The 14743-nt window shown below is 46.5% G+C and overlaps 3 protein-coding genes across 3 annotated transcripts in view; all 3 read left to right on the top strand.

Annotated features, from left to right (window-relative positions):
• Positions 1-14743, top strand: part of LOC141104930 (uncharacterized) — a 170256-nt gene that overhangs the window by 146296 nt on the left and 9217 nt on the right. The gene's annotated exons all lie outside the window — the stretch shown is intronic.
• Positions 7917-9550, top strand: LOC141105479 (gastrula zinc finger protein XlCGF66.1-like). Its single transcript, XM_073595331.1, has 3 exons — positions 7917-8756; positions 9105-9272; positions 9359-9550. Exons 1-3 carry the CDS (start codon positions 8661-8663, stop codon positions 9548-9550), a joined length of 456 nt encoding a protein of 151 aa, XP_073451432.1. The 5' UTR covers positions 7917-8660.
• Positions 10845-13296, top strand: LOC141104876 (uncharacterized). Its single transcript, XM_073594663.1, has one exon. It carries the CDS (start codon positions 10855-10857, stop codon positions 12046-12048), a length of 1194 nt encoding a protein of 397 aa, XP_073450764.1. The 5' UTR covers positions 10845-10854; the 3' UTR covers positions 12049-13296.

Raw genomic sequence — 14743 nt, forward strand, 5'->3', positions numbered from 1 at the left:
GAAGCTTAACTTACCACCATAAATCCAAGGGAAAAACCAAGCTTGACTTACCACCATAAATCCAAGGGAAAAACCAAGCTTAACTTACCACCATAAATCCAAGCGAAAAACCAAGCTTAACTTACCACCATAAATCCAAGGGTAAAACGAAGCTTAACTTACCACCATAAATCCAAGGGAAAATCCAAGCTTGACTTACCACCATGAATCCAAGGGAAAAACAAAACTTAACTTACCAACCAGCTCGCAGACAACCAAAAAACCTGTCTAATGCCGCGTACACACGGTCGGACTTTTCGTCTACAAAAGTCCGACGGACAAAATACGGTTGACAATCCGATCGTGTGTGGGCTTCCCCGGACTTTTCCAGCCGCAAATCTGACGGACTTTAGATTTGGAACATGCTTTAAATCTTTACGTCGTAACTACGCCGGACCCAGAAATCCGCTTGTCTGTGTGCTAGTCCGACGGACAAAAACCCACGCTAGGGAAGCTATTGGCTACTGGCTATCAACTTCCTTATTTTAGTCTGGTGTACGTCATCACGTACGAATCCATCGGACTTTTGTGTGATCGTATGTAGGCAAGTCCGTTCGTTAGAAAGTCTGCCGCAAGTCCGCCAAAAGTCCGTTGAAAGTCTGTCGAAAGTCTGTCGGACGGGCTGTCGGACTTTTGTAGCCGAAAAGTCAGACCGTGTGTACGCGGCATTACAGTATGCGTTAAAAGCAGGGGTTTAGTCTGCACACGTTTGCAAATGCATGCGTAAGCCACAGAGCCTCATCAAGGCCCCCTGGTATCTGTGGTACCTAACACTGATTTATAAGTGTCCCCACAGTGGAGGCACGTGCATTCAGATGGATAGGTGAGAGCAGGTGGACTGAAGGGGGAGCCACCCCTTCTTAAAGGTACAGGGGCGCACTGAACACCCAGCGTATAGCACAATGGCTGCAAAGGTCTCAGTGCGTTGCCTGACCAATAAAACACGACAGTGATACAAAAAAGACGCCACTTGCCCCCATCTATAGCTGGCAGACTAAACCCCTGCTTTTAATGCATACTGTGTTAGACAGGTTATCTGGTTGTCTGCAGGCTGGTGGTAAGTTAACCACTTCAGCCCACGGACCATTTGGCTGGCCAAAGACCAGAGCACTTTTTGCGATTCGCCACTGCGTCGCTTTAACTGACAATCACGCGGTCGTGCGACGTGACTCCCAAACAAAACTGACGTCCTTTTTTTTTTTCCACAAATAGAGCTTTCTTTTGGTGGTATTTGATCACCTCTGCGGTTTTTATTTTTTGCGTTATAAACAAAAAAATAGCGACAATTTTGAAAAAAAAAAAAAAAACGCATTATTTTTTACTTTTTGCTATAATAAAAATCCTCAAAAAATATATTAAAAAAACTGATTTTTTTTTCCCCTCAGTTTAGGCCGATACGTATTCTACATGTTTTTGGTTAAAAAAAAATCGCAATAAGCGTTTATTGATCGGTTTGCACAAAAGTTATAGCGTCTACAAAATAGGGGATAGATTTATGGCATTTTTATTAATAATTTTTTTTTTTATTAGTCAGCGATTTTTATCGTGACTGCGACATGGCGGACAGATCGGACACTTTTGGGACCATTCACATTTATACAGCGATCAGTGCGATTAAAAATGCATTGATTACTGTGTAAATGTGACTGGCAGTGAAGAGGTTAACCACTAGGGGGGGCAGTGAAGGGGTTAAGTGTGTCCTGGGGAGTGATTCTAACCAGGGAGCTGTGATCAGTGACACTAGGCAGAACGGGGAAATGCCTTGTTTACATCAGCATTTCCCCGTTCTACCTCTCCGTGAGACGATGGCGGGTATCCCCATGGACATCGAGTCCGCGGGACCCACGATCACGCTCACGGAGGTCGCGTCCACCCGGAAAACCGCTTCTTAAAGGGCACCCTACAGGTGCATTAATCTGCCTGTATGTGCCCTTCTGCCGACGTATATCGGCGTGAGCCGGTCGGTAAGCGGTTAAGCTTGGTTTTTCCCTTTATCCTTGGCCTTGTTTGTACCTGTTGTTAGCCTTCCAATACTATTTACTGATAGCCAGCTATAGATGGGGGCAAGTGTGGTCTTTTTTGTATCACTGTCGTGTTTTATGGTCAGGCAACGCACTGAGACCTTTGCAGCCATTGTGCTATACGCTGGGTGTTCAGTGGGCCCCTGTACCTTTAAGAAGGGGTGGCTCCCCCTTCAGTCCACCTGTTCTCACCTATCCATCAGCATGCACGTGCCTCCACTGTGGGGACACTTATAAATCAGTGTTAGGTACCACAGATACCAGGGTGCCTTGACGAGGCTCTGTGGCTTACGCATGCATTTGCAAACGTGTGCAGACTAAACCCCTGCTTTTAACGCATACTGTAATGCCGCGTACACACGGTCGGATTTTCCGACGGGAAATGTTGGATGGGAGCTTGTTGTCGGAAAGTCCGACTGTGTGTACGCTCCATCGAACATTTGCTGTCGGACTTTCCGCCAACAAATGTTGGCTAGCGGGTTCTCAAATTTTCCGCCAACAAAACTTTGCTGTGGGAAATTCCGATCGTGTGTACACAAGTCCGTCGCACAAAAGTCTACGCATGCTCGGAATCAAGTAGAAGGAGCCACACTGGCTCTTGAGCTTCCTTTTTTCTCGGCTAGTCGTACATCATCGCGTTCGTAATTGTTGGCCAACATTTGTGTGTATGCAAGACAAGTTTGAGCCAACATCCTTCAAACAAAAATCCACGGTTTTGTTGGCGGAAAGTCCGATCGTGTCTACGGGGGCCATTAAAAAGGTTATTTGGTTGTCTGTGGGCTGGTTGGTAAGTTAAGCTTGGTTTTTTCCTTGGATTTATCCTTGGTCTTGTTTATGCCATAAAAATAGAGAATACATGGAAGGGAGAGGAAAAGAGGGGGAGGAACAAAAAAAAAAAAAGAGAGAAAGAACAAGAAAGAGAACTAGAGAGAGGGATGGGGGAAAAAAAAAAAAAAGGTGCAGTGGAGGCCACATGGTTCCTGTCAAATGTGGAGCTCCACTCTGCAGGAGGTTCCATCCCCTCGAGAAAGTCTCTATGGAAGACAGGAAGTGATGTCAGGTACAGACAGGACGTGATGTCAGGTACAGACAGGAAGTGATGTCAGGTAACGACAGGAAGTGATGTCAGGTAACAACAGGAAATGATGTCAGGTATCAACAGGAAGTTCTGGGTGAGAGGTGAGTCGGGAGGAAGTAGAGAGGAGACATTGTTGAAAGGGGCAGCAGAGGAGGTAATAAGATCTTATTTTCTATTTACACCCAGTAACCCCCCGTCATGTTCCGTCTTTTTCCTCCATAGTCACTGTGATGTCTTTTATCTCCAGCAGATGATGATACACACATATATAGTGTGGGAACCTAGATTAACCCCTTCAAGGTCAGAACATTCCCCCACTTATGGGGCCGGAACATTCTCTTCATTTTGGAGATAAATTCTAGTAATATGTTCCTCTAAACAAACAGCACTGACAATAAATAGACAAGACAATGACCATCCTGACCATACATGGCCTACAAAGGGCAATTATTACACTACACAGGCAGCCAATGGGCAATCATTACACTATGCAGCCAACACAATGATGGGGTGCAGGGGTCAGGAGTATGGAGCATAGAGCCCCTTACATTGCTGGTCAGGAGGAAGAAAACATTCCCCAGCCTGCCATGAAGAATATGTTCCATCATTGGTGCCAGAGGGAGGAAAATACTGAGGGAAGTAGAGGAGCTGAGGGACATCTCACGGGGTACTGAGGCTAGAGGTCTTCGGGGCCCCTGAGGGGGTAGTGGAGTTGAATGGCTCTGGGCCCTTCATAGGGTTGGCAGGCATCAGGGCTCTGAGGGAAGAGGAGGCTGTAGGGTCAGGGGGACTCTTAAGTAGGGAATGGGGCTCTTGGTCTATGATGGTCCTACCACCTACACTTACTTTTCAGACCTCCTTACAGAACTCCTGCCCGGAAATGGAGGCGACCTTCACCTTCTCACCATCTCACTGGTCAAATGAAAAATTTTCAAGATACCAAGAATGAAGAAGGGCAGTCCTTCATCCCTTGGTGGTCACTCGATTGGTCAGGGGTCACTGCTATGCATACAGGGTTCAGGCCAATACCTTCCCATGACACAGGGTCAGGCAGTGCCCGGTGCTGGAATTCTGAGCCCCAGAAACCCACCACCACCCTGTACAATGTCCTGGATACTACACTAAACTTGCCAACCAAGAGAACAAACCCCTCCCCCTGCTGTCCTCCTCCTCCCACACTGGGCTGCCATTGGAGGGAAAAAAACAGACCCCTCCCCCACAGCTCTCTACTCCACCAGAAGCATCCTCCTGCTATCCAATCAAATCCCTTCTCTTACTGCAGAGAGTGACATCACTCCTGTCAGTCAGCAGGCTGCCGGAGATTGGAGCCTTGCAGCCGGAGTTCCGGCAATTATCCTGATTAGCCGGCAACTCCGGCCAAAAGTCAGCAAGTTCCTCTTGGGATCCACAAAAACTCTGGATGGATGCATCTGACAGGCCAAGAGGGTCCCGGGTAGGATGCACGATGGGCTGCTCTCCCGGCTGTTAGGGGTAGCAGTGACATCCAGGGCTGCCACCTCTGTGTTTTCCACCTCCACATCTTCACCCAACTTGGCGAATTTGTTTTGATGCACAAACACAGGACTGGCCTTCCTTTTCTGTGAGCCCCTTCCACTCCCTCTCACTACTTTAACCCATCTTCCTACCTGATGATCACGACTTGCCCCTCCACCCTCCACATCAACCCTACTGAGCACCTGCTCAGCAAGCAGAGGACCCCTTTCAAGGTTGTCCTTTCTGCCCAGTGCTGCAACTTGCTCCTCCGGATCTCTAATGCGAGCTTCCAGAAGGGCAACCTGCTCACATCTGTTGCACCAATTTTGCATATATGTGACACACTGTGCACTGAGCAAAACCTTCAACCCTGCTAGCACTCATTTCCCAGTTACAATATAAATACTTATAGGAAGTTTAAGATGTTACTTACAGGTTAGAAGAGTCCTGTCTTAACTCCTGTTTTCAACTCCTGGTTATTAACTCTCCACTTTAGTTCAAAATTCCACTTATGTTCACAAAGTGTCTTTGTAGTGAGTACTCAGGTTAAAAAGTGCACCAAACACCACTTTCCATTGATTAAAATGCATCCACGTACACATTTCCACATCTTTATTACATTTTGTTAATAAGCACCTCCCCCCATCATGTCTGGGAGGTCAACAAGGAGAGGCAGACGTTCCCATGACACTGTGAGGGGGCCAGCAGTGTAGGTGTCCACAGGCAAAGGTTGTGGTCAGTCCTCAGGCAGGACATCATTTCCTCTGTTTAGTGATATTGCCCATGCTATCCAGCCACAGCATGCAGAGGAGGTGGTGAACTGGCTTATTAAACCATCCTCATCCTCCGTCACCCAAGCAGAGACTTGTGCGCAGTCCATTGCAGCTGCCGGAGTGGCTAAACTTGCCTCCTTGTCCACAGCTATTCCTGCCATAGCCCCAGCCTCATGCATGGAGGAGTCAGCTGAGTTATTTGAACACAGCGTCAGCCACTTGCTCCTTGACGATGCATAGCCATTACTTGATTCAGATGTTGGTTCTGAGGTTGAGGAAGGCAGGAACATGAGCCTACAGAGAGGGGAGAACACTGGTACACAAATTGGCAGTCATGTTCCCCCAGCCGAAGCGTATTGCCAAGTTGTCTCCAGTGGTAATGAGGATGGAGGAGATGATGATGATGATGAGGTCACTGACGTGACTTGGGTGCCGGATAGCGCTGAGGAGGAAAGTGAGGGTGAGGCACAACCCCAACGAGGCCGCCATCATGGAAGAGTAGAGAGCAGCCACCCTATTCCTATGCCAAAAACACCAGCCATTTGGGTACCACATGCTTGACAAGGCGTTTAACCTCCCACCACTCAGCCCGTTAGCAAGCCACACAAAAGGGGAGCAATTCTGTTCCTCCTCCTTACTCACTTGTCTGCCCCCCGCTATACCTCATGGCCTCCCAGCAGCCTCCGCTGACAGGGATGATGGTATAGCTCAGGGTGTCCCAGATCCTTGCAGCACACCACCAGCTGTAGACTATAGCCGGCATATTTCTCTGCCCCATCTGCTGCAGTGTGAAAAAATAAAATACAGTCACTGCCACCCACATGCCCAGCGTCTAAATGCAAGCTTGTCAACGCTGCTGGCTCTACAACTCTGGCAGGTTCCCAGTCGCTATTTCATGTAAAGCCATTCCAGCTCTGTACCATCACGTGGAAGGCATTGTTGTGGCATCGTTGGGCAAGGCAGTCAGCCGCAAATTCCAGACGTGGTCCAGCAAGCATGGGCAGGCACAATATATTTCATCCACAGCACAACGGGTAACTCTGCTTGCAACTCGGAAGGATGCAGGACAGGGCTCGGTGCTGCAGCTTGTTGGGTTGATACGTCTCCATACAGCTGGTGGTGATGATGCGGGATTTGTCCGCTCTGCCCCCTCCTCCTCCTCCACCTTCATGCCCTCCTCTGCTGAATTGTCCTATCAACCACAAGAAAATATATCATGTTTTGGGGGAATTTTTGGAATCTTCAGGCCTAAAATTATTTTTTTAAATGTTTGCAAAACAAACTCAAAAACGGCTCTGCCTGAGAAAGGGTTAAAGGATAAATTCACCGTCGGGAACACGTTCCACCCGTAAGATGTGTTAGTTGCAAAAAAAACTGGCTTGTAATATTTTTAGCTCCTAGATACAAAGCAAGTTTGTCGAGCCCCGCCCTAAACAGTACAAAAAATGAAATGTGTTCCCATGGGGGGTAGTAGTTCTCCAATGTACAGCAGGCATGTCCAAAGTCCGGCCCGCAGGCCAATTGCGGCCCTTGTTTCGCACTAGTAATTTGGAGATATATATATATACCCTGTTTCCCCGAAAATAAGACCTAGCGTGATTGTCGGTGATGGCTGCAATATAATCCCTACTACCCAAATAAGCCCTAGTTAAAGTCCTTGTAGGTCTTATTTTCGGGGTACGGCTTATATTGCAGCCATCACCGACAATCACGCTAGGTCTTATTTTCAGGGTAGGGCTTATTTTCTGGGAAACAGGGTAGAGTTTATTTTGGGGGGTAGGGCTTATATTGCAGCCATCACTGACAATCACGCTAGGTCTTATTTTCGGGGAAACAGGGTATATATATATATCTTTTGTGGCTCCCAACGAATCGGCGTATAACGCGCTCACCCAATTTTCAGATCCTCCCGTATGTAATCTGACGGCGCTCGTCCCGCCCCCTCCCTGTCCCCTCCGAGGCAGCAAGAATTGAACGATCAGCGTATAACACGCGCACGCGATTTTCAGGGTGAAAAAGTGCGTGTTATACGCCGATAAATACGGTATATATCTTTTGTGGCTCCCCGAGCGCTGAGATATATACCGCATTTATCGGCGTATAACGCGCACTTTTTCACTCTAAGAAAATCGGGTGTGCGTGTTATACGCAGATCGTTTGATTCTGGCTGCCCCAGAGGGGACAGGGAGGGGGGAGGGGACAAGCGCCATCAGATTACATACTGGAGAATCTCCTGTTTACTCGGCGGCCTCTGTAATAGGAAGCCTCGTCTCCTGGGCTGCCATTGGACGACTGTTCTGTCTATCATAGGAGGCGGGACTTTGTATTAAAGAGGCCGCCATGTAAACAAGAGATTCTCCTGTATGTAATCTGTCGGAGCTCGTCCCGTCCCCCCTCCCTGTCCTCTAAGGGCCGCAGATGGGCATTGATCAATCTGCGCTGATGGCATTTGTGAGGCTGCATTGATGGCAATGGTGAGGCTGCATTGATGACAATGGTTTGGCTGCATTCTTGGCAATGGTGAGGCTGCATTGATGGCAATGGTGAGGCTGCCTTCATGGCAATGGTGGTGAGGCTGCATTCTTGGCAATGGTGAGGCTGCATTGATGGCAATGGTGAGGCTGCATTGATGGCAATGGAGAGGCTGCCTTCATGGCAATGGTGGTGAGGCTGCATTCTTGGCAATGGTGAGGCTACATTGATGGTAATGGTGAGGCTGCATTGATGGCAATGGTGAGGCTGCCTTCATGGCAATGGTGGTGAGGCTGCATTCTTGGCAATGGTGAGGCTGCATTGATGGCAATGGTGAGGCTGCATTCTTGGCAATGGTTGAGGCTGCATTGATGGGCACTGACCCTTTTTTTGCTTCACAGTACTTTATTTAAGATTTAAGTTTTTTCCTGAAACTTCCCTCTTAAAGTGAAGGTGCGTGTTATACGTCGATAAATACGGTATATTCAAATAACACGCCCGAGATCATCCTTAGACTCTTCACCACACACAGCCACAAAGGCAAGAGAACTCTTGTCGGGCAGTATATTAGTTAATTTGCATTTAATTTTACTGGTTCGAAGAATGTCAGGCAAAATAGTCGTCCTTCGCGCATGTTCACTTCATCAAATCTGGCCCTCTTTGAAAAAAGTTTGGACACCCCTGATGTACAGCAACCCTCCTATTATTGTGTGACCAATAACATCCAAATAATTATTATATTTCCCAAAGTTATCCGTCTACAAGGAGACCTGTATAGATAACATGATCACACCAATGAAGATGGAGGAGGTCCGGAGTCACATGACTGAGAAGATACTAAACCTCACCCTGGAGATCATCTACCTGCTGACCGGAGAGGTGAGGAGGATTCTGGGAGGTCACATGACATCACTCTTATCTCTATTAATAAAACACAGACCTGACCGGAGAGGTGAGGAGGATTCTGGGAGGTCACATGACATCACTCTTATCTCTATTAATAAAACACAGACCTGACCGGAGAGGTGAGGAGGATTCTGGGAGGTCACATGACATCACTCTTATCTCTATTAATAAAACACAGACCTGACCGGAGAGGTGAGGAGGATTCTGGGAGGTCACATGACATCACTCTTGTCTAGTCTGCTCAGTAGACCATGTTCTTATTGTAGACCTTTAGATGATGTCAGATGATTGATATCGGTTTATCTTCCTCCTGATCTGTAGGATTATGTTGTAGTGAAGAAGTCTAGTGGGGAGCCAATCTCAGGAGGATGGAGCAGGACCCAGAGCCCCACCATGGTGCCTCCTCCTTCTTCTCCCATACCTGAGAGGAACAAAGAGCAGAAGATCCTGGAACTGACTACCATGATGGTCCATCTGCTGACAGGAGAGGTGAGCGGTGCTGGGAATTCTGGGACATTATCCAGTAACAGACAAGGGATGTGTCTGGATGGTGACTGTATCATTGTGTGTGTCAGGTTCCTATAAGGTGTCAGGATGTCACTGTCTATTTCTCCATGGAGGAGTGGGAGTATTTAGAAGGACACAAGGATCTTTACAAGGATGTCATGATGGACAATCAGCCACCCCTCACATCACCGGGTAAGAGGAGACTTTATTGTAAAGGAGAGAGCAGTACGGAGGCTCCACCTAGATCCCCCATCATCTGATAAACACATAGAAACAATGTATTCAGTCAGTGTGTGTGTTTCCTACAGATGGATCCAGTAATGGGAACCCACCAGAGAGATGTCCCCGTCCTCTGTATTCCCGGGATTCCACACAGGAAGGTCACACCATCCCTCACCATCATCAGGTAGATGAGGAACAATCACTGATCGTATCATTAGGATCTGTACATTATCTGCATTGTTACCACTGATGTCATTTTTATTATATATTCAGAGTGGAAACCTGAGAGAGTGTAAAGTTGAGGTTAAAGAAGAGATAAAAGAGGAGGATGATGAGGATGGGGTGATGGAGGAGTCAGAGTTTCCAAAAGAACACAAAGATCTGTACCAGGACACCATGGTGGAGTCATCCAGCTACAAAAACCCACCAGAGAGATGTCCCCGTCCTCTGTATTCCCGGGATTCCACACAGGAAGATCACACCATCCCTCAATGTTACAAGGTTGGTGGGATGGAAAATCTACAGCAAAGACACATGGAGACGATGTGTGGATTTCTTATGTGATGTCACAATAATAAAGCTTATATCTTACAGATGATATTCTCTCTGATTTTCTTGGTTTAGAGTGGAGATCCAATCGATATAGAATTTGAGGTTAAATCAGAAGAAGAAGAGAGGTATGTGAGGGATGATCAGCAGTCTATGGAGGTGGATGGAATAACGGGGACATTTATAGAGGAGGACACTCCTACAGAGATCAGCACAGGTGGGTCATGAACTCTAAATACATTCCTCCACCCATACTGCTCACTGATTGGTCCAGAGTAGGGCGGGGACTGGGTGATATCAGCCTGTAATCCCCTGGTCACTTTCCTGAGCTGTGTTCCCCGTCCTGTATTCCTGTATTTCTCTCGAATAATCTTCCTTCTCTGTGCTGGCAGTAAAATATTGAATTTTGGTATATGTGTTGCTCGGCCTAGGCACCTGGGGGATGTGTTTCGTATCTTGGCAAAAGGGGGACCTACTCAATATTAGGTGGATGGTCATAATTTTATGTCTGATTGGTGTATTGTATGGTAAATACTCCTGACCCCTGCACTATATACTCTTATGTTGTAAAAGACAGTTCTCGTTGTTTCCTCACTCTCTGACTAAGGTCCATGAATAAAGAAATGAACTGGTAGGAGATCAGAGGACCCATTTACTAGTTACCTTGAGGGGGGAATTGTAAGATCCTCAGAGACAAAGCTGCCTGATGTGGGCGGAGTCCTAGTTTAGGGGAACCAATCTGCTCATGTCTAGTAATAATCTTTGTATTTCTATTTTAGTAGATGGACGGGAGATGAGGAAAACCTCAGAGAATTGTCTCACTTTGTCTCCAGACTGTAAAGTAGAAGATGAGGACATCACACAGTATAGTCCAGGAGAAAACCCGACTACCTCAAATGTCCATCCGGCACCACATAGTGTAGATGGACCATCGTATTCCTCTTATCCTGAGGAACCTCAGACTGTGAGGGACGGTGCCGGACCATCGTATTCCTCTTATCCTGAGGAACCTCAGACTGTGCGGGACGGTGCCGGACCATCGTATTCCTCTTATCCTGAGGAACCTCAGACTGTGAGGGACGGTGCCGGACCATCGTATTCCTCTTATCCTGAGGAACCTCAGACTGTGCGGGACGGTGCCGGACCATCGTATTCCTCTTATCCTGAGGAACCTCAGACTGTGCGGGACGGTGCTGTCCTTCCAACACATAAGAGATTTCAATGCCCTGTGTGCGGGAAGCGTTACCGTTCTAAATACGATCTTAATGTCCATAAAGGATCTCACACAGGAGAAAAAATGCATTCCTGTCCTGAGTGTGGGAAATGTTTTTCACAAAAGTCCAGTTTGCACACCCATCGGAGATCTCATACGGGTGAAAAGCCGTTTTCGTGTCCTGAGTGTGGGAAATGTTTTTCACACAATTCCAGCCTTAACAAACATCAGAGATCTCACACAGGGTTGAAGCCGTATTCCTGTCTTGAGTGCGGGAAATGTTTTTCAGAGAAGGCCTATTTTTACAAACATCAGAGATCTCACACGGGGGAGAAGCCGTATTCCTGTCTTGAGTGCGGGAAATGTTTTTCAGAGAAGTCCTATTTTTACAAACATCAGAGATCTCACACGGGGGAGAAGCCGTATTCCTGTCTTGGGTGCGGGAAATGTTTTTCACAGAAGTCCAGTCTTAACACACATCAGAGATCTCACACGGGGGAGAAGCCGTATTCCTGCCCTGTGTGCGGGAAATGTTTTTCAGAGAAAGCCTACTTTTACAAACATCAGAGATCTCACACGGGGGAGAAGCCGTATTCCTGTCTTTTGTGCGGGAAATGTTTTTCACAGAAGTCCAGTCTTAACACACATCAGAGATCTCACACGGGGGAGAAGCCGTATTCCTGTCCTGAGTGCAGGAAATGTTTTTCACTGAAGTCCGGTCTTAACAAACATCAGAGATCACAACACGGAGGTAGATCCACTTTCCACATCTGACTGGTAGAAGTGTAATCTATGGAAGTCCTCTGTTTACAGACATCAGAAATCTCACATGGAGGAGAAGCCACTTTCCTGTCCTAAATGAGGGAATTGTTCCTCACTGAAGTCCTGTCTTCCTGTACATCAGGGGTCCCACACAACCCTCGAGGTGTATTAGTGAGTGTGGGAAATGTCTTGTATATGAATGTTGCTGGACATGTGTGGAAGAAGCACACCCTGATATACACCTCAGATATACTCCATGGCTGATCTTCATCATGGAAGAAACAGTTGATAAGGAGATCAGAGATCACCAAAGACATGGATGAAGTGTTGTACCGTGTTGGCCATTGATAGCAGGAGAAAAATAAAAATGGAGTCATTACCTCTCATTGGCTGAGTACATTTTGTGGTGGAAGATTTCACAAACACTTACAGGTCTGTATTTTAAAACTCCTTGAAGAAATATGATGCACATTCACCCAACTGTGATGAATTTTGGCCATATTTGATTTCTTATGATGATTTCCTATGATCATTGGCTCCATCTTGTGGCCATAATGCGGTGTTGCACTAGTTTTACTGATGAAGGTATTTCAGGAAAAAATACTGCATTATAAACACTAGATGGAGCTGAGGATTATAGGAAATCACTGTGTTCATTATAAAATGGACAGAATTTTTCACGGCTGGACAAATGTTTGCCACAATCATCAACGATTATTCTATAAAATAGACCCCTTAGTTTCCTCCATCAGACGTGATTTCATACAAATAACTGAGATCATCAAATTACATTCATTTTTTACCCCGATACTCAGAGAAGGAATATACATGCACTTTACCCGGGGAAATTACTGTGCAAATTATTTCTGAATAGACCCCTAAGTGTCAGGAGATGTTTATTTAACCCCCTCCCGCCCAGCCATTATACATATACAGTTGGATGGAAGCTTTGTCTTATTTAGGAGAACGTACCCGTACATCCTCCCACTGTACCCCCACTGTACCCCTCGGTTGTATGTAGCAGTGGGACCTGTGATCGTTGTGTCTCTTGGACACCGTCAATCACAGATTAGGGTACAGGGCCCAATCAATATCTGTACCAGTGTCACTGACATACCAGAACCTGATCATCGTCACACCAGTACCATGTGACCAGTGCAGCCAGTAATATCTGTACCAGTGTCAAACCAGTACACGCCAGTCCCTGATCACCGTGTCACCAGAGCCAGCAGAATCATGAACACCATGTCTGAAAAAAGGTACAGAAGTGAGGGGGGGGGGGGGTCTTCAGATTCTGATCATGGCAGATGAGAATTGCTGGGAGGAGCTCTCACTGTCAGAGTTCTCACTGTAATTCTGAATATGAACCTGTGGAGAGCAGCGGTTCAGTAACCGATTAGGAAGATGAAAGGATCCCAACAAAGAACCGAAACAGCAGCAGGTGAGAACCAGCAGTGCAGTACATCCTGGTGATTACAGATGGGCCGAACTAACCCCTGTTTGGTTCACGGCAGAACTCTCGAGCATCGAGAAAGTTCGGAGCCGAATTACGAACCCCATTGAAATCTATGGGACCTGAACTGGAAAAATCGAAAGTGCCCATTCAAGTAATTGGGAATACAATGGTTATGGGTGTCCAGGTACTGCCCTGGGAGACATGTTTCAATGAAATAAAGTTTTTAAAAAACGTAATTTTTAAATGAGCGGTAATATACTGATGGTTAAAGTGAAAGCTGAAAAATTGAAAATTCCTGGGGAGTCGCCTTAGTTGTCCTGTAAAGTAGCACATCTGTAGCATGTATAGAACCTGCTTCAGCAAAAATTACGTTTATAAAGGCCAAAAAATGACATTTAAATTGATTTTCCCTGCAAGGTTATTTTATTTTGTAAACAACAGCATGGTGGGCCAGTCTGTATGATGAGGCCACAATATAGTGCACTGGGAACAAGATTAGAGATTTTTTGTATAAATTCTGGTGTCCTTCGCAGACTTTGGATAGAAGTCGCAGGTGTGGAAAAATTGGCGCCATGGCAGGAATAGCTGTGGACAAGGAGGCAGAATAATCCACTCTGGCAGCTGCAGGGGACTGCGCACTAGTCTCTGCTTAGGTGATGGAGGATGAGGATGGTTTAGTAAGCCAGTCCACCACCTCCTCTGCATTGTGTGGCTGGAATGCACAGGCAACATCACTAAACAGAGGAAATGATGCTCTGCCTGAAGACTGACCACAAGCTTTGCCCGTGGATAACTATGCTGCTGCCCCCTCACGGTGCCATGGGAACGTCTGCCTCTCCTTGTTGTCCTCCCAGACATGATAAGGGGGGCTTATTACTGAAATGTGATAGAGAAATGTGTACGTGGATGCACTTTAATCAATGGAAAGTGGTGTTTGGTGCACTTTAACTTGAGTACACAGACACACTCCACTGATACACTATAATATACTGCAGTAAACGTGCACAAATACACCTCAATATACTGCAGTAAACGTGCACTAACGCACCTCAATATACTGCAGTAAAGGTGCACTAACACACCTAAATATACTGCAGTAAAGGTACACTAATGCACCTCAGTATACTGCAGTAAACGTGCACTAACACACCTCAATATACTGCAGTAAACCTGCACTAACGCATCTCACTATACTGTAGTAAACGTGCACTAACGCACTTCAATATACTGCAGTAAACGTGCATTAACACA

This window comes from Aquarana catesbeiana, linkage group LG08, assembly GCF_042186555.1.
Source record: "Aquarana catesbeiana isolate 2022-GZ linkage group LG08, ASM4218655v1, whole genome shotgun sequence".
Classification (NCBI taxonomy): Eukaryota; Metazoa; Chordata; class Amphibia; order Anura; family Ranidae; genus Aquarana; species Aquarana catesbeiana.